Genomic DNA, 20,689 nt, shown 5'->3' with positions numbered 1-20,689 from the left:
AAATAGTAGCAGAATAGCTGCCCCTGATTGTGTTGGGTTGACATATGAAAAAGTGGAAAAGCAAAAACAGTTTGTAAGGCGAACTTAGCGCGGTCGGTAGACCACTGGCTTGTAAGTTAGAGTCGCTGATTCGAAACCTATTGACCGCGATGAAGAAGTCTGATGAGGAGATGTGGTTATCTCCGAAATAGCATCTTTACTTCTACCATTTATAATTCTACCAATAATTTTTCATTTAAAACGACCTCTAGCTCAATAAAAATTGTTTAATATTTTATAATTCCGATGGACCAGAGGAACCATTTTTTTAGAAGGAGAGTGATGCTCCCTAAAGTACACTAGACACTTAGGTGAGCCGTACAATTTTGAGTATTAATGGCTGATCATAGCTCTACCCAATAATAAATATGTAGGTATGTAAGAAATTTCAATTCTCATACAAAAATTTAAGAGTACCGTTAATTTCATCATAATCCAATGATCGGATCTAAACCAAATTAGTAATGGACCGCCTCTCCTTTAAAAAAATTATAGAAATCGGTTAACGTGGCTACCAGTACACGGACTTCGAAAAAATTAATATTTGTAACTAGATTTTACTTAAAAAAACGGTACAAGATGGCAGATTTTTTTAAATAACCAATATCAGATCGTTTTTACTCATTAGGACAAAACATTGCGAATTCATAAAAGATTGTGTTACCAGAGCAGATGGACTCGACTCGGTGGTTCTTAATGTCAAAGTGATTCTGTAATTCTTACGGGCATTGTGCGTAAAATTTTTGAGTTTATTTTTGGTTTTTGTACTCCTGCTATCCCCTAATAAGAATTCGCCTTGGTGTAAATTGCATTTTTATATAAAAGAACAAAAATGTATTTCACGTAAATAAAATATTCAACAAAAAACCGATACATAAAACAGGTCCCTGGTGCTTTAAAAAAATCTGTGTGAAATTTGGAATTTTTTGGTCAATATCCTAGGCTCGCCCAAGTCCATCAAAGTTCAATATGCCCAAAAAATAAAAATTAATTAATAAGTTAATTAATAAATTTTTATTAAAATTGCAATAATCTTCGAAGGTATTAGTCCTACATAATTTGGTATATGGACCTTTTTTGTAGACTCGAAGTTAGCTCAGAAAATTTTTTTTTCAGTACTTGAACTTTGATGGACTTGGGCGAGCTTAGGATATTGACCAAAAATGTTGACATTTCTCGCTGATTTATTTTAGAGCATAATTAACCATATTTTTGCTATTACCATTCAAAATTCTAAAAAATCGGATTTTCAGCCCACGCTAGTGCGTATCAGTCCTCTGAAGGTACCTTCCGTGCGATACTCACGTTCGAGGCTTCTGGAAACTGATGAATACATAATGGTAGTCGGGCGGGGAGAAGAAACCTCTCAGGGAGGAGAAGTTGATAGCAGAGGTAAATCGCGGTAATTAATTTGTCTTAAGTCTCTCCCATTTTTTCGACAGCCTTCTGAGGTGTATCTTCTTTCCATAAATTACACCAATTCCAAGGGAGACCAGCATATGATGACGTATGCCTACCCAGGGGATTGCTTGGCCCCTGGTATGCGGACTCTAGTTGCCTATCGACCTACTCGGGATTACCGCGTTGTAATTTCCATTTCAACGACACTCATGAGAACAAAATTTGAACCACAAGCTGTTCAAAAGTTATCGGTTGACGCACTATCGTCGATCGCAACTGCTAGCGGTGTAGGCTCCGAAGTGTCTACGGATTCCGAAACCAATAGCACATGGATCCTCGACTCTGTGGGATCTGCTGCCTCAGTTGTAACCAAAGTTGGCACATTAGTGTAGGATGTAAATGTAAATCCCCTTCAGCCTTCTTTTATTTCACCCCCATGGAGAAGAGAGATTTCACGGAAGAATCTATAAAATTGCCAACAACAGTTCCAATTTACGTGAGGAATGTGAATTCGCTAGGACTCGTACGATGACGAATCAATAAATGTGTTGACGGAGACCTAGGCAGAATAGCCTACAGGTTCGGTCAAAGTCAATAAATTTTTTGCGTTAAAGAGCCTCACAATAAATTAAAGTTGGAAGTAAAGTAAAGCCATGCAACTCTTTGGTGGTGTCATTAAAGAAAATTGCCCCAGATATCGACGTCATCTGTGTTACTATTTACTTGGCTTTTGAGAGCATCCCTTTGTCTTAAATGACAACAATGACTTGTTGTGGAAGAACTGAAGTATTTCAGCCTTAGTGAGGCCAATGCCGGATAATCACGTATAATGTGCCCCGACGCCTTCCCTTCTTCAACACAAAAGCGGCAATCACCCTCGGTGGGGAGAAAAATCCATAGAATATGATAGAGAAGGTGGGTAACAAGTATGTAACTTGAGGTTACTCTCAAGGTTTATCCTGGCGTAGGCTGTGAAAGCTAGTATCTCAGCCTGAAAGACTACGAGCTAAAAGCCCAATATAATGGAAAATTTGATGTCATGTCGAGTGAGTGCATAGAGAAGCTTAATATTCTTGCTGAGGACAATGCTATCCAACATGTATGGGTGCCAGGGCACAAGGGAGGCGAAATAAATGAGGAAGGCGATCAGTTAGCCAGAATGGTTGCTGCCTAGACCCTGATAGGACCTGAGCCCTAACTGCGGTAAGTCCCAACACGATAAAGGAAGCGCTCAGAAAAGAAAATACCAAATTGAGTCCTCGCCGACCTAAGAGCCTGTTAGAGGGCTGTAATGTAAGAGATGTATGTAGGTAACTCATAAACCAGGCCCAGGAGAGGCACTGAATTATTACAAGTATTTTGACAGGCCATTGCAGGCTAAGAAGCCACTTGCATAAGCTAGGAATCTGGTCAAGTGATAAATAGTTTTTGTGGCATCGGCGAAGAGACATCAGCGCATCTCTTCTAGAGTGTGAGGCTGTTTCACGGAGAAGGGCGAGGTGCATAGGATATACATATATGGCCAAGAGAAGAGCAAATACACTCCCTACCCCTTTGATCTGTTCTAAAATTTATAGAGGCCTTATGTCTGGATGTAGTGATGCGATGAGCTGAGTGCACGATATACCTACTGGTAGCGGTTCTTACTCTACTTATTGCTAGCTAAACGTGAAAAGGTGCCAAATCCATTTTTGCAAATTGTTCAGGACAGTCATAAATCGATGTTCTTTCGCACAATGGGGGATTCAGCATCAACAACTAAATTTTGAAGTTGGACTTGGCACCTTTTCACTATTTGGTAGGGTTTCATGTATCTATCTATGCCCCCCATGACTTCATATTGGAACAAAAAGTTTCAGATACGCCCAAATGGCAATAGGTAAAACTCTATATTCCTTGAAAAATTGAATGATTTTTTACCTGAGAAGTTTTGTCTTCTACGCTAGAAGGTTTACGACATACACATATATGTATGTACGTCTTTTCATCTGCATATTTAGGGTGCACCCTAATGGATACAATATTTCATATAAGTAATTGCATAATTTTAAATATGTACCTGTATTTGTTGGTGCACGCCGAAAAGAGGCTAATCAAATTTTTATTTTTATTATTATTTCTTGTTATAGTTTTTATACATATTTTTTTTTTTAATTTCGCACACTTACCTAATCAAAAGGCAATCTAAGAGAACATACCGGCAGTTGGATCCGGTGACAATGACGCGTCGGCGCGTTGAATGCAGCTCAATAGGACAGTTCAACACCAACAACAACAACCACCTCGAAAGGGCTATCAACATCATATGAAGTACTACATACCTATTGAGCGGAAGATGTGTCCAACAAGCGCGCGCGCATGCGTATCATATTCACTTGCAGACCACACGCAATAAATAGGTATAAAAGTAAGTCTTGAATGGCCAGACAGCATTAGATACAGTTAAACAATTGAGTTAGTAGCAGCAGCAGCAGCATCAGCGCCAACACCAGTCGTAGTCCTTCTTCGTTAAAAAGTGCGATTATTAAAAACGTAATTAAAGCCAGCAGCCAGCATGAAAGCCATAGTTAGTAGCTGTTTCCTGTTAAATTTACGGAACTCACTTTTTTTGTTTGTTTTTGAATAACACTTTTTCGTCTCTATTGCAGTATGTGCTTACTTGGGTTGCCCTCAGCTCATTCGCCTCCATCATCCATGCTGGCCTTATCGGTCATGGCGGCCCAATTGGTTTGCCCATCGAATTGGAAGAGCATAGTCCACCCCAATATGAGTTTCATTATTCTGTGCACGATAGCCATACAGGTGATGTGAAGGATCAATTTGAGCATCGTCACGGCGACTATGTGACGGGGCGTTATTCGTTGATCGAGCCCGATGGCCAGCGTCGTATTGTGGAATACAATTCTGATCCATTGTTGGGTTTCACCGCTCAAGTGCACCGAGAAGTGCCGGTTATTCGTCAATTGCCAATACCAATACATCACCGTTAAAATGTACACAGGCTGCGGGGAAAGTTGAAGAGCAACCCAGAAAAAACAAATTTACGCAAATGTTAATTATGTTCAGTTTGGTTCGGTTCAAAAAGATGCTAAAGCATATTGTATACATGCTCTACTTCCTACATACTAAATACATATGCATACATACCTACATACGCATAAATCGTATAGGAAATTTATACACAGTTTTCCACATGACATGATCTAGGAGGAGAAAAAATTTATAGGAATTCGAGTGCTTATTTGTGGCTATGAAAAATTGAGTTCGGCCTTAAATACTTTACCACTACTATCTAGTACTTTTTATTTATATAATTTATACTACATACTATCTAATTTTGAAACTATTACCAATTTCGTAGACAACCTGACGTGCGCAAGTGCAATGTAATTAAAAAAAAAATAATAAAATAAAAACTCCACTTTAACTATGCTACTTTTTTAACGCATGTCATGTGGACGACGCTATACTCATATGAATAAATAAATACCACATAAAAAAATTTTGTTCGCGAAATTTAATTTTACTATTATGTATGTGTACAGATGAACAATAACGGATTGAAAAAGCGATGATCTAAATGTATCTACGAGTATCTTTCTAAACATAAAATAAATGAATTAAAAAGAGAAAAATTGTTCCTTGTAAATTTTCGATTAACCAAATTTTAGGTTACGGTGATTGTCCCAGACAGGGGGCATTTAGAAAAATGTCCTTTGTAAAATAACGTAAATCTGAACGGAGACGAATGCGGCTATTTTCAATGCCCAAGAGCTCCTCGAGGATAGGCTACAAGTGCGAGTCAAAATGCATCCACATAACCATCCTACGGCAGGGATCAGGCAAGATTTCTAACACCAAGTGGTGAATTTCAATCGCATAGTGACCTGTCAAAACGTTCACCAACAGCGAGAGCTGAGGCTTTGCAAGCGTAAGGAGCTCCTTTCATCGACGCTGATCCAGAAGGATCTTGCAATGGCGCAGGTGCTAGTTTTACCCATCGTTTCATCGCTTAAATGTCAAACTATCGAATATGCAAAAATGCATAGATAAGTGGTCCACACTTTTTCCTAATGACGAACATTTTTTACAACTTTCACATTCGTTAGTTTGCCATGGTACGACGTTATGTGACAAGAGGCACACCTCAGGGTGGCGTGCTCTCACTCTGTGCTCTTTAGAAATTAACCGTGAACTCTCTCTCTTATGAGAAACGAATTAGGGAAGCGTTGTCGCTTATGCGGCTGACGTAGCCATCGCATATGGGGGACAAGTACCCGTAAACTCTGTGCGACTTGATGCAGGGGGCACTTCGCGATGTATCAAGATGGCTTCCGCGTTGTGGTCTCTGCGTTAATTCGGCAGGAGTGGAACTTCTTCTCTTTACGAGAAGATGCAAGACACCGCTACTGACTCCGCCTGAACTAAACGGGCGACTCTTAAGCCTTACTGAGCCGGAAAGAGAACATAGTCCAACGCTATAAGAAGACTTCGTGGCCCTATTTTTGTGCAAGAGGGCCATTGGTAAGAAATCGGAGCTGAGCCTCAGTATATACCGCTGGATTTATACAGCGGTGATCAGACCGATTCTCCCTTACGGAATTATAGTACAGTGGCATCCCTTGGACAAGGTCTCTATTCTTAATCTATTCAGCAAATTACAAAGGATTAGTAGGATCTGCATAAGCGGAGCAATCCGGACAACGACAAATGATGCTTTGAATATCTTTTTGGATCTTCTGCTACTAGATCCAGTGGATGAGCAGATGGCATCTCCTGCTGCACTTCGGTTAAGAGAGGTAGTAAAATGGGAATCGGGACTGCTGAGTCACTCCTGCATTCTGAAAAAATATAGCTTTCTTCCGGGTTATACAGACTGTTGTATTGAAACTCCGGTTTCGGATAGAAACTTCGTCATAAAAATCCCAAGCAGGGATGAATGGGTAGAAAACTACTATACACCACCCGGTAGGATAGTAATTTTCACAGATGGTTCAAAAATGGCTGGTGTAGTTGGAGGGGGCTTATTTTTCGCAGCCTTACCCTGAGCCGTTAATTTCGACTACTGAACTACTGTACTGTCTTCCAGGCTGAGGTCTCAGCTATAATGGGGGCTGTAAACGAACTTCGTACTGAATAGGTGTTCGTTTTCAGTGACAGCCAGACATCAATTAAAGCTGTTAGTTCCGTCACAATTACGTCAACAAGTAAGTTTTAAACAAAAAACAAAACCGACTTCAATTCTGATATAAAAATTTAAGATTACCGTTAATTTCTTCATGGCCCAAAGATCGGAACCACCTCTGAGGTACTACCTTTCTGCTAAACCAAAAATTATAGAAATCGGTTAACGTGGTTCAAAGATATGCGGTAACACAAAAAAAATAACAAAATATTCCGACGAACTCATAACCTCCTCCTTTTTTGAAGTCGTTTAAAAATTGTGCTGGACTGCCACCGATTTCTGCAAGAGATGGCTAAGCAGAACAGTATAAACCTTATTTGGTGTCCCAGACATTTGGAATATGTATAGAGGGTAACTGTATGGCGGACGAACTTGCGAGGGGGGTACGACCAAGCACATTCTTCCGGGTAAAGATGTATTGGTATGCTCTTCGCCACTTGCAAGCTGCTTTTAAGAAAATTTATCTACTATTTGTATATTCGCGCGAGCGAGAGATGTATGCAAACTACGACTTGTGGAATTTATAGGCAAACTTGGCCTAGGTGGGATCGAGAAATGTCTCGAAGCTTTTATTCTCTAAAGAGGGAGAATATATATGTATTTATAACGAGCCACTTCCTTATAGGTAGGAATGAAACGATACGAGTAAATACAAGTACATATTCGATGCTTTTCGTTCGATACCAAGAAATTTTGGTATCGATACTTTTGAAACTAATACTTATATCGAGGCAAATTTTGCTTCGGCAATTTTTCCTCCACTGTTACCTATTCTTTACAGACGTTGTTGAACTCACTGAGTAATCTATTAGATCTCGTTCACATGGCAGGCGCTTAACCATCGCTTTGATCACCTAAGAGCGGGATAATACTAAAGACCGGAAAGTCTGGCTCTGTTATTGAAGAAAAGAAACAAAAAAGAAAAAGAGCCCCACAAAAAGTTGATTACAAAAAAATCTTAAGCAATTAACTGAACCATTAACCGAACCGAAAATCTCCACAAATGTTTGATCCGATCCGAAAACCGAACCACTTTTCATAAAGGTTTAAAGGTTCATTTCAACCAATTTTCAATAGAAAAATTTATCCGCTTTTGTTTCTTTTCGTTAAAAATGTTAATACATACCATGTTTGTTTACCATGGGGCAATATCAAATGTAAGGGCAACTCATCCCATTTAACACACTCTTGAAATTTAACCCGCGTTGTTGCACTTGACACTTTACATTTAGACTTGCGCGTTTCTTCTTTTCCGAACCATTGAACCGAACTTAAACCCCGATTCAAAGACCAAAACAACCGCTTTGTCGAACCAATCCAAAAGTACAAAAACGGTTCGAACCGCTGAACCGAACCGACCAAATTTTTTCATCCAGTTCCCGGATAACTTATTCAGCCATATCATGAGTTTCATTTTTCCCGAACCGGTTCATTTTTCACTTTTGGTATCCATGGTTTCACTATGGGCGGATGCCAAATTTTCGTCTGAATTTTTTTCAGGCGAAACTCAGGATAAAGCAGATTTAGTTCAAACGAATAGCAAACCGGCATTTAAATATCTGCATACATACATACCTAACCAATTATGCATGTACGCGGAATTCGCCGACAAGCTTTTTTAAAAACGAAGTAAATTAGATAAATTGTTAGTAATTTTCATTCGAGTTTGAATAACTCCTTTCACTAACTGGCTTTTAGTAACTTTAACGAGACCTTAACTTATTTTATTTTATTCATTTTAGTGCAGTTTTGACAAAATTTTCTTGCTAAAAAATCTTTTGTTACACTTCTTCGTTTTATTCCTTTGATTGTACAGTAGAGTGGTCCAAAAAAATAAAGTCGGAGTTTTAATGCCGGCACACCCTAGGATTGATCTATATCGAAAAAAATACACCAAAATTTTTTATTTTGAAATCAAAAAATATTTAGGGAGTGCTCAAAGCGCTCAAAGTTTTCCATGTATTTTATATAGAGAAAAAACATCTTTTCGTAGAAATAGTGTAGAGTTCTTGAAAATCAATATTTTTCGATCGGAAAACTTTACTTATCTTCAGAAGACTCCCAGTAATAATACGCAATTGTTTTTTTAACAACTTTTTCATAAACAATTGGATATTAATACAGGAAGTCTCCTGTAGCGAACCACAGTTTTCCGGTCGAAAAATATTGTTTTTCAAGAGTTTTATACCATTTCTACGAAAAATTGTTTTTTCTCCATATAAAATACATGGAAAACTTTGTGCGCTTTGAGCACTCCCTAAATATTTTTTGGTTTCAAAATAAAAAAATATGGGTATATTTTTTTTCGGTATATAACAATCCTAGGGGGTGGCGGCATTAAAAATACGACCTTATTTTTTTACATACATTTTTGGACCACTTTATTGTACAGGTTAAATAAAAGCTTGTTTTTAAAAAAATATTTTTTTTACATTATTTTATTTTGTAATTTTTAGTCCATTTATAAAAGCGTTGTATATTAAAAAGTGTTATTTTATTTTATGTACAAAGTTTAGCAATAGATATTAAAATAATTGCTTGCAATGAAAATAATAACTTGCAATGAAAGAGAGCAGAAGACTTGGCAAGCAAAATGTTGTTTGCTTACGTTTTGTATAAACATACATATGTACATATAGCAGCAGTTAATTTTATTTAAAGAAATGGCGTGTCGTCCATTTCCGCTGTAGCATGGCATATATTTAGGCGCAATATTTAAATTCTTCTGGCGGGGCGACATCTGGAGTCTTTTAATTGTATCTTCTTGATATGATGCCTACAGCGAGGTTCATATCTAGACTAGGAATAGCTTTGCTACACTACCGCCGCGGCGCGCCGGCAGCTTTAACAATTTTATAGTGGTTTTACGTTCTTTGGCAAATTACGCCCTGTTTGCCATAAATCTTACTATTTTTTGACCGCCTTTGAATCAAGACCCCTGGACCATATGAAGAATTCATTTAAATTTTAAATTGCATTGTCATCGTGATTGGAACTATGCTGAAAATTTAAAGTCTCTAACTTGCCGGGAAGTCAGTTTAAAATCAATTGGAAATTTCCGCGATTTGCGCGGGATGACCAAGTTAAATAAAAGCTTATAAAAATGAAGGAGGGCTTGATTACATACAAATTTTTGTGATAAAATTCCTTACGAAACGGCTGAACTCAGTATTCTTACTGATTTGGAGTAGCGGGTCTTCAAGGTGCAATCCCTGCTATATCAACACACAGAAGTAAAATATTAATTTTATAATTGCATTTCAATTTTATTACAAAATGCATTACATGCTTCCTAAACAACAACTTGAAAATTTTAAACGTAAACATAACATAAAATAACGTAAAAGTTTTTAATCGTTAAATGAGTCATATTAACAGCAGTTAAGGAGATATTGTGTTAAATGGTGTCAGAAGAAATAAAAGAAAAATAAAATAAAAATGGAAGATAGATTTGTGGCATCACCAGTGCAGAATATCGCAGAAATAGGAGCGCAATAGATTAAATTTCATCGCAGAGGGAAAGATTAGAAAGCTGTGTAGTGTATGGTTGTAAGAGTTAGAGTGCGTTGAGCTGACTATGAGTGAGAAGAGTGATGGTCGCAAGGACCCACCTCATGTTTTGTGTCTTGCAGTAAATCTAAGGTCAGTGTAGACATTTGTGATGTTTGCGGTGTCGTGTGATCAAATAAAGAGAGATACTATATACATACGTATTCGTGTACTTATGACTGTCGTATGAGCATTAAAATATTTCCATCTTAAAGAATCTAGGCATACGTATGTACATAATGGTACATACGTTTAACCAACCGTAAATTGGTTGCTACAAATAAAGAATATGATACATGGCTTAATGATGTCTTGATGATTTGGTTGTGCGACCATATTCCTGTACATACTCGCCGAATCCTCTGTCCATCAATTCGCTGTCGCTTTGTTACATTCGTGTGGTGGTGCTCAATTAAGGATCTTCAGTCAATAGCGAACTGAACTTAGCGTGGAATACCCAATGAGAGCAATGGCAATTTTGGCCCAATACCTATGGGCGACAGCACTTTGGCGATAGGTGCAATAGCCTTAACCACCTTGTGGCCGAGCGGATCGCGACGTACAATCGCATTGAAACCATTGTGAGCATCCGATGTGTAATCAACTGTGCGCAGATAACCATCAGCATCGATCAGTGAATATTGTCCCTTGACAACATCGCCTTGCCGTGACTCCGTTTGACTCTTAATGTCGCCTGTGTGATCATCGCGCACCGAGTAAGAGAACTCGTACTGAGCAGGCGCCTCAACTTCGACAGTCTTAACCAGTGCCGGCTTGAGCAACAGTGGCGCATGACCCAACTCAATGGCGGTAGCAGCGCCCAAGCCGATTAAAAATATACCGAGTAACTAAAAAGGATAATGAAAGGATAAGCAAAAAGCGTTAATTTGTCCAAAACAAAAAAAACTCAACTCACACTGAACATTTCGTATGTGTTTGAAAATAATTTGGATTTTCTAGGACTTTTCTAAGGCTACTTATATATGCGCACCGCTGTTTTTCGAACTACTGCACTCGTACTGCCGTATCTTGCTTGTACTCGCGGAACTCTTGCGTTGCACTATGATTCTGGCCAATTAAGTGCCAACTTTTATATGTGTGACCGTTCATGTCTGGTGGTTTGGAAATTTCGGTTGCCTGCAATCGGTTTGAATGCAGCGTCAGTGGACCAAGCGACAAATATTGGATTTGTGCAATAACAGCTATGGACTTTGTGCAAAATTTTCATGCCCATTTTGTTGTTGGCTTCTCAGTGCTCCACCCAAACAAACAAGAACTTTTTTCCATTTCATAACAGAATGCACACATTCATACATACATATGTACATACGGTTACTCGCATTAGTTTTTCTTTTAATATTTTTTTATTGCACAGTCATTTTTTTCCTATTTACCATATTGACCATATTTATATATATATTATGAAATATTTCTTATTTTCATTTAGGATATAAAAATATGCGTAAGTTCCACTCCAATGTGCTTGTGTGTGTAAGATTTTGCGAAAAGCTAGTTTTATTTATCCATTCGCTAGTAAATTTACATAAATGATTATTTCTCGCTCAAGTACCTGCATTTTTTGACATTTTTTCTTAAAGTTTGGCGCGTGTCTATGCGAATTTTTGCTTCGTTTTTTTTTTTTAATAAAAATATTCGCGGGTGCGTATGTGTGTATGCCTTAGTAATGTTAATCCTACTTGCTCCAGTTTTGGCCTGCAACGCACATTCTGCGTTCACCAATATCGCTTTGTATATGGTAGCAAAACTTGTCCGTCACAACCCTGCAGGAAAATTCCTGGGCACCGACGAACTAATAAAAAATGTATGACCAGTGGACAGGTAAAGTAAGTTTAAATGCGTTCTTCTGCTTTCGGAATGTCGAAGAAACATCGATGCATTGAAAATATCGATGTTCAGTTTCGATTCATCGAAATTTTTGCTATACAATGCATAAATGGTTGATGGATCGATACATCGTTGTTGGTTTTCATTATATCAAAAGTACTGACATCAAAAACTGCCTTAACTAACAGCTGTTCACTTGGTGTCAAATACATCATAAAAACTGACGAAATGTAGATATCGCAAAGACTGTCGTCAAAATTTTGGTGTCATGTGATTGTTACTCCGTTTTACGTCATTGATGTCAAATGTGAAGTTAAATTTTTGACATATTTAAGTAAAAACTACCAGTCGTTTAGCTATGGAAAATCCAAAAATGATTTCGGATTTTCCACCTAAAAGAGTCAAAGACCTACTTCTAGAAATTGGTCTGTTCGCGAAAGTCAAGGCCTGAGATGTTCTGAACAACTTTAGGCTTGTTTTATTTAACCATCACAAGCTAATCGCTAAATCTTGGTCAAATAAAACGAAATTAGCTTATTTACTATATTAGCCTAATTTTGACAGTTGTAGTGGCAAATGTAAGTTTTTGCATCTTTCTGATTGGCTGAAGCAGAAAATTTCTGATGCTGAATAGCAATGCCTCCAGTTCAATATACAAGCCAAGACAGCTTTTCGTAAGCCAATATAATTATGTTGTGTAAGTCTTCCATACAAAATAAGCTAATAACTTAAATTTCTGGTCAAATAAAACACGCCTTTTGTCAAAGAAATTTTGCCGAAAAAGCCAACCAGATAAAAGCTAGAAACCATAAAATAGGGTATAACTCCTGAAAAATGTCCATTGGAGCAAATTTTTCAAAATAAAAAGTTGTAGCGTGAAGTATGTACAAATTTCTTTTGTTTTTGTAAAGCAAGAAAAATACATAAAATCACTTTATACGTCCCAAAAAATTAGTTTACACATGCAACATTTGCTAAACTTTAGGATTTTTTTCTCGTACTTTTTTGATATATTTATTTGAAAAAAAAAACTTAACTGTTTTTATTTTTGGTTGTCAAGCTAAGAAGAGCGGTATGGATAGTTAATCACATTAATATAATAGTTATCATTCTTACAAACTATTAAATTTTTAGTAAAAAATTTTATTTGAAAATTCGGAAAAAATGGAATTAAATCGAATATGCACCACCGAATTTCGAACCGAATAATGGAATGGTTAGGCAGGTTCTGGTTGAATTGTTGAACCACAAGCCAGAACGACTCCTATGCCTGAAGAACTGGTTCCCAATCCAGTTAATGCAATAACAGCTTCTTCCAAGCCATTGAAAACATGCACTTTGTTAGGTCCACCACCTGTTCCACTTGCTTCTGCCTTCGGCCGCGCTTAGGGATTATAACCCTTATTAAGTAGAATTCTCCTTTCTGTGTTGCCGGAGAAGAGAGGCTTCCGGATGTCAAGGTATACAACACTTGTGTACATAACTCCGGCTACGCCATCCACAGTATTTTTGTGCAGAATCCACGTCGAAATTTGCAAAAAAAAGTGCATAGTGCAAACCGAATTTATTAATAAGATAGTGCTCGGAAATTTGAAACATTTATTTTAAATAAAATCTTAATGCTTTGATTACACGTGATGTTAAAGTTTTTGGATTCGGATTATGCGTTTGGATACAACAACCGAAAATCGTTGTACAAATAACTAAACCGGACCCAAGTTTCTCGATAAGAGGCAACAAAGATTCATTTTTGCCCGTTTATATAAAGTGGATAAAAATATACGTATATGCGAAGAGCAAATTTATCTGTTTAAATGAACCCCATTAATATTTAGTACAAACACACATCGATTTATATCTTTCATCTCGCCGCCAACACAGAATTGTTTTCGTACAAAATTACGCAAAAAAGCTTACTCGTTCGTTTTTAGGCATGCCATTGTTACGAATTTCGAAAGTTCGAAAATACAATTCGGATTACAGCATACTATTTCTACGATTCGTAGCAAAATCCGAATACGAAAGAGTTGCAGAATAGGGGTGTATATATCCATGGGGTCCAGACTTACTTCCCTAAAAATTTGAATATCTAGCTGTACAATTTACCCACACCTAGGAGGATTTATGCAGAAAAACCGGTCAAAAGTCAGATTTATCAAATGCTGCAAAAGTCCAGTAAAATATACTATTCCTAAAGCTAAATAACTAATCTGTTGAATGGTAGCCATGAAAACTCCCTTCGCTGCTTTCCCTTTGACATATGTATGTATGTCAACCTGAAAACAGTCACTGTTGTGATAGTTTTCTTAAAATCCTTTGAAGGACTATGAAACTGGACAAACATGCTCTCTAATTGGTTTCGGCAGGAACGATTATGTCCTTAGCACAATTTACCGCATTCCTTTTTTTATTTTTAAGTTATTTATTTGAATGAAATTCAAAATGCATCAAAACTTAAGTAACGAAAAATGTTGCACAATTCGCAGTTATTCGCAATCAAGAGCCGATCTAAAAGGACGAAGTGCATATCCGACCTCGTTGACATAAATATGTTCTAGCAAAACGAATTCCGTTATTGTATTTCTGTAAAAGATTTTTGTATACTTAAGGCATCCACACACCTATGCGATTCTGTCGCAACGAATCCGCACCGTTTTTGATGCTACAGACGTTACTGCTTCGTAAAAGCAAGTACGCAATTGTCAATTTATAGACAAACGAAAAGTATTTTTCAACAAAAATAAAATTCTTAACTTTTCTACATCAAATATGTTATGTTCTCTTACGTTCAATTTTGTTTTAATATTGTAAAATCCTTCTATTGACCTTTTCCGTTCTCAAAACGCGGCAGTCTGCGATTTCGGCACGACCAAAAGAAGAACTGTGAATGTTCGAATAAATCGCTGCAGCAAAATTGTATAAGTGTGTGGTTCCTCATTTAAAACTATGGTCGGCATTGTTGTAATTTTTGTCGGAACAGATTCGCACCGACAGAATCGCGTAGGTGTGTGGATACCTTTATGGTAACTGAATATAACTAAATATTTCACGAAAATTATCCTAAGATAAGTGTTATTAGCAGGGAACGGATTTTTAAGACCTAAAAACCTATAAAAAAAAGAAAAATAAAATAACGAAATAGGCTGGAAAAGGCAAAATAAAATAGCGAAAAAGGCAGGAAAAGGCACTAAGTATTGCAAATAAAAGCAAAATAAGGCACTAAAAAAAGACAGAAAATACGAAGAACAATCAAAAAATACATTTATTTTAGAAATGTTTATATTACAAGTAAAAAGAGAAAAACTATGAACTGGTTTCATTATATGAAAAATTTGTACTTTGAATCTTTGACTATTTTATCCTTTCGAGTTTCTAACTCATAGAACTTTAATCTGTATAGTTGTGGTAACGTTGAACCACAAGATGCATTTTGAAGTTTTCTGGCCGTATTTTCATTCGATTTTCGCGAAGAAAAGCCTTGAATATACTAAATGTGTGCTCGACGTAAGTTGATACAAGCGGCGCCCAATTTAAATATGGAACGTTTGAAACGTTCATATTATCAGGAATAAGGGCGTTTTCCTTGCCCTTTACAATTTTATCCACACCCCTTATTGTCTCCAAGCCTGCGTTAGCTGAGAAAACGGCTTTGAATTTTTCCAACACCAATTTGGCAGGAGGTCCCTGCGCTTCTATAAGCCGCATGGGCATGTGTATATTTTGTATTCTTAAAAAAAAAATTGTAAATGCTATAATCACTTTTTTAAAGGTAGAAAAGGCAAAAAAGGCAAAAAAAGGCAACATCAAATGTGTATATATGGAATCAGGGAAAGCTAAATCGTTGACATTCTTAATCGAATATACTCTATCTCTTCAGGAGAAAAAAAGGCAATTTCCATAAAATCCGTTCCCTGGTTATTAGTAATAAACCCCTAATTATGATTAAGTTTCATGTTTTATTTAATTACTGAGTAGAAAAACACATAAAATAATTTTGCCCAGTTTTTTTATGCGAATACTCATTTTTTTTCAAAAGCGATACAATTCAAAATTTGGCATTCTTGAAATTATGCGCCAAAAATGCACACAGAACTTTTATTTACCTTTCGGTAAAAGCTGGAGAAAATTTTTGTTATAATTTGTTGAAAAAAAACCAAAGTATTGTCTCCCTTGAAAATATGATTAGCATGTGCTAAGAAATAGTTTTTCTCATTTTCCAAAAAACCCGCAATTTTGAGTTGTGTCACCTTCGAGGATCGTGTGTGATATGTAGTTTGGCATCCTCGACGCGTAAAAACTTGCCACACATCAGATTTTTTTTTTTTACTTTTCAACTTTGTTCAGATCTTCCTGCTGGGTCTTATACATACAATGAGTTCATATGCATTTCAGGTATGTACATTAGGGTGGTCCTTAAATGTAGGAAGCAAATGTTTACGTCATATTTCCTAAGCCTCAACCCCTACATGGCGCACAGGGGTCAAAATTCAGATTACCCTATGGAGACGTCTAAAGCAGTGTTTGCATTATTCAACTTTGCGTTCAACAATTGCGTTCAACTCAACGCAGGGTTGCACGAAAAAAAAGTTGAATGGCTAAATGTTGGCTGGCGACCAACTTTGTTGAAAGCGATTAGTTGAAAGGCCATTCAACCAAAAGTTGAATGCAAAGTTGAACAATGCAAACACCTTTTTATGGCGAATATTTCGATATTTTTTCATATTTTGATATTTTTAGCCATTCAACTTTTTATTCGTGCAACCCTGCGCCGAGTTGAACGCAAATGTTGAACGCAAAGTTGAACAATGCAAACACACTTTAAACCGACTTCAATCGATACCATAATTTTTATGTTATATCTTCGAATACGGAGTTGGTAAAAAATTAATAATTAATAATTATAATTATTATAATTTTTTGATTCTCTATAGAGGAATCTGAACTTTGGCCCCCGTGCTCATTTGATTTTTAAAAACCACCCTAATGTACATAAATTCGTTTAGAAGTTCTGAAATAAGATATCAATAAGAATAAATATCACGATGAGATTTCAACATAAAATGTAAACTAAAGATTGTTGTTTACGATATTCTAATATCGAAGCAAACACCTTAATCTTCAAGAAAATAAATTATAGCAGGCGACAAAATGGCAATGCGTATGATTTTGTATCTCAACTTTATCTGCAACATGTCTTCAGTTACCCGTGTACATTATTTTGATAACTGAGGTAATGGTGTCAAATCACTTTGTCAGCTCAATAATGCATGCACCTTTTTCTTAGCTCACATCCCAATATATATGTATTATGGAAGTGTGAGAGTGAAATTTAACTGTCGAAATTGTGTACACGCAGAGCATTTAATCGGTGAGCTTTTGGCTGTGAGTTTTGCACCCAGTGCATATTGCATTTTATCACAATTACATAATCCTGCCTCAGGTTGTCAGATCTGTATCATTCGATTTTCGAAAATAAGTTGCCAAATTAAAGGGAAAAGTTTCATGAATAGGATTTACACTTGTTTAAAAATTGAATTCAATAGATTTCTTACCAGTCTTTCGTTTGACACCCATATTTTAATATTTCATATAACTTTTGTATAATTTAATTAAATTCCTCTTTTCAAACACGTGCCAACCCTGTTCAAATCTTTTCAACCGAAACCTATCTCCTACCTCTTTGGTTTGACATCCATATTTTGATACATATACATATGTATGTATTTCAATTACCAAATTGCCGCAATTCAAGTTAAATTTGATTTTTAGGCATGTGGCAACACTCAAATCCATTTCGATTGATACCAGTCTCTTAATAATTTATTAAACATATTCAATACTTTAAATTTAACTTTCTATTCAGTCACCTCAAAAATAGTATTAATTCTCAAACTAAAGATTTCTTAACACTCTTTCGTTTGACACCCATGTTTTGATATTTCATATAACTTTTGCATAATTAAGTGAAATTCCACTTTTAAAACACCTTCTTTAAAATATTTTCAAACTATAACCGTTTTAAATTATCTATGTGGTTTAGTTTAAATTGAATTTGATTTTTAAGTAGGTGGCAACCCTCCTAAATGTAGTTAAAAAATAAAGCTTTTTCAAAACCATTTCGATTGAGACCCATATTGTATTAATTGATTTAACTTATTAAATAAATTAATCTATTTTTACGAAGTGGCTACTCTTTTCGAAAGAAGAAAGCTTAAGCCCTGCAGTTTGTTTATTTAACATTCATAATTTTTTATTAAAATATAGCTCATACAATAAAAACTATCTTAATCCAATTTTGTTAATATTTTACAAATTAAAAAAACGAAACCTCGACAAATGGCTGCGCTGTCCTAATCACCAACAGTGATTTCGGGTGTGCAGTTTTGTTCCCCATGCAATTTTAGTATAATTGAGTTTTGAATTTTTTTTTTAACAGTGCGATGTATTTTCTTCTATATAAATTTAGTTGGACGAAATTTTTATATGGAAGAAAGTGTGCAGCACCGCCAATAAATGTTTTTTTTTTCAAAATCAACGCTATTTTACAGCCACTTGAAACTTGCACTTTATTACACTATTATCAAAAAATTGACTACAAAAGTGCATATCCGAAATTTTTCTAAAAATATTATTAATTTATTCACTGCAGGTCATTAGCACAGCGCCGCCTTTGTTAACTTTTTTAAACAGAATAAAATTTTAAAATCAGATTGAAACGTAGAATATGCTATATTTTTATAAAAAATTAATGAGTATTAGACAAACAAAAGGAAAACTGCAAATACTATGGATTAAAAGGGTGCGCTATTCAAATGACGAGGAGTGTATTAGTATTTTTTTTTTTTTTTGCATAATATTGAACAGTTACTTTGATCTTAATCTCAATATCGATCTAATCTTAATCTTAGTCGACTGTCAGTTTTTCGTTTGAAATTAGAGCCCAACGAGTTGGTCGCTTTTCTGATACATCGATGCTTACATTTTCTCCCAAGCGAACGCAAGAAGTTTTACATCAAAATTTTATTCAAAAAGTGATGACTTATCAAATATCCCTCGTATATGCATACGTTACATACATACGAATATGAATGCACATGAACTTGAAATTTTTTCTGATCATTTTTTGCCAAAACGTTTTTTGAATGCCCGCATAAATAAGTAGATAAATATGTATGTATGTATAGTATATGCTTTCTATATTTATTTTGCGCTTCAAATTCGCCATTTCTGGAAAAAACATTGGGTACATAATAAAAATTACAACAGAATTCCGGGTTTTTTTCTTTCACTTCCATGATGCGTAGTATATACCTACAATGTAGATCTATACAAATGCACAACTTATTTGCTTATCTGCAGAGTAAAGATCTACATAACCTTTTTGTTACTTTTTCACTACTCCCATTCTCTTGGATTTCGCACGTTTTTGCACAAAAGCATAAGGGGCCATTTAATTATTTCAAGTTGCCACATTTCAGTTGCAAGATGTCGTCAGGCGTATTAGCATTAATTGTTGTGTCGGTGATTCTAATCAGCAGCGCAAACAGCGAAAATGCATACACCTATGTTGATCAAGAACAGCTGAATGATACCTCGTTTCTATCGTGGAAAGACTTAAGGAATGAAGTTCGGCAAGGAGATGCAGTCACCTACGAACTGGGCACGCCACAATATCAAATATTAAATGCTGATGAGCCAATTGAAATCATCACAGCGGACCAACCCGGTTACTATGAGAGTCTCAGACGTTATGAGCAGGCTGCAAAAAAACCGAAAACGCAGCAAGAGCAGTCAACCACTCAAACGCCAAAGAAAGCAGAGTTGCAGCAAATGACAGAGCAGACCGAGGCTCCAGTGTCGTCAGATGATAAGAAGATTAAGTTTGTAATCTTTCAATCAAAGGATAAGAGTAAAGGGAGCAAAAAGCTAGTCGGTATGCGCAAATCGAAAATCCAGCAAGATGCTATGTTAGCTGAATCACGCGACAATGACCATCAATTGAAGCCTAAAAAGTGCAAGCACAACAAATTGCCTGAAAGAGCTGAGAGTAGCAAACTATCTACATTTAGTTCGCAAATAGACCGCTCAACGCTTGAGGATCAATCGAACATGAACAGTGCTAGCTCTGTCATAACAGACTCCCGTCATCAGCATGACAAAGAAATTCAAACAATTTTCCAACATTTCGCCACAACACCACAGCCTCTACAGCCACTGAGAATGAGCGAGCATATTTATACCACACAATCTACGATTGTCACTCAAAATAGCCATGCAGCTACGTCTGCGCTTGATCAGTCAAATAATGAACCCATAACTGCTGGATCCATACAATATGCACCGCTATCTGCAATACCAACGCCAGTTGAAACCCTTCCAGACTCGTCGCCAATGTTTCTTTTAGACGGAACTCGAGTCTCGCACATAAGCTCATCTCATCGAAACAGCAATCCTGAACGACTTTACGAAGCAAAAGTGAATGCGAAATATCCCTATTATGCTGCGCCACCACATATTAGAGATTTCGAGTATTTATATCGCTCCGCATTGGCAATGAATGAGCAATAAAATTAAATTTTTACTTGAGATAGTGTTAACTTCTAAAGAATAAAGAAAAAATCGAATGATCAGCTGACATCCTCTGATAAGTTCAACGAAGTAACACTTAAA

The 20,689-nt window shown here is 36.4% G+C and overlaps 3 protein-coding genes across 3 annotated transcripts; 2 read left to right on the top strand and 1 right to left on the bottom strand.

The window, feature by feature from the left end:
- Window positions 1-3,882: 3,882 nt before the first annotated feature.
- On the top strand, window positions 3,883-4,849 carry LOC118736643 (cuticle protein 8). The gene is made up of 2 exons (XM_036466690.1): window positions 3,883-4,006; window positions 4,089-4,849. Exons 1-2 carry the CDS (start codon window positions 3,995-3,997, stop codon window positions 4,428-4,430), a joined length of 354 nt encoding a protein of 117 aa, XP_036322583.1. The 5' UTR covers window positions 3,883-3,994; the 3' UTR covers window positions 4,431-4,849.
- A 5,630-nt stretch (window positions 4,850-10,479) lies between these two features.
- Window positions 10,480-11,099, bottom strand: LOC118736357 (larval cuticle protein A2B). Its single transcript, XM_036466451.1, has 2 exons — window positions 11,091-11,099; window positions 10,480-11,022 (listed from the first exon to the last, which is right to left on the bottom strand). The coding sequence occupies exons 1-2, from the start codon at window positions 11,097-11,099 to the stop codon at window positions 10,618-10,620; spliced, it is 414 nt and encodes a 137-aa protein (XP_036322344.1). The 3' UTR covers window positions 10,480-10,617.
- An 8,405-nt stretch (window positions 11,100-19,504) lies between these two features.
- Window positions 19,505-20,677, top strand: LOC118736356. The gene has a single exon (XM_036466450.1). It carries the CDS (start codon window positions 19,505-19,507, stop codon window positions 20,585-20,587), a length of 1,083 nt encoding a protein of 360 aa, XP_036322343.1. The 3' UTR covers window positions 20,588-20,677.
- The last annotated feature ends 12 nt before the right edge of the window (window positions 20,678-20,689 follow it).

This window comes from Rhagoletis pomonella, unplaced genomic scaffold (assembly GCF_013731165.1).
Source record: "Rhagoletis pomonella isolate Grant_MI unplaced genomic scaffold, Rhpom_1.0 Rhpom_scaffold_00003, whole genome shotgun sequence".
Lineage (NCBI taxonomy): Eukaryota > Metazoa > Arthropoda > Insecta > Diptera > Tephritidae > Rhagoletis > Rhagoletis pomonella.
Note: the sequence above shows the minus strand (reverse complement) of the source record. Positions and strands in the feature narration are given on the sequence as shown.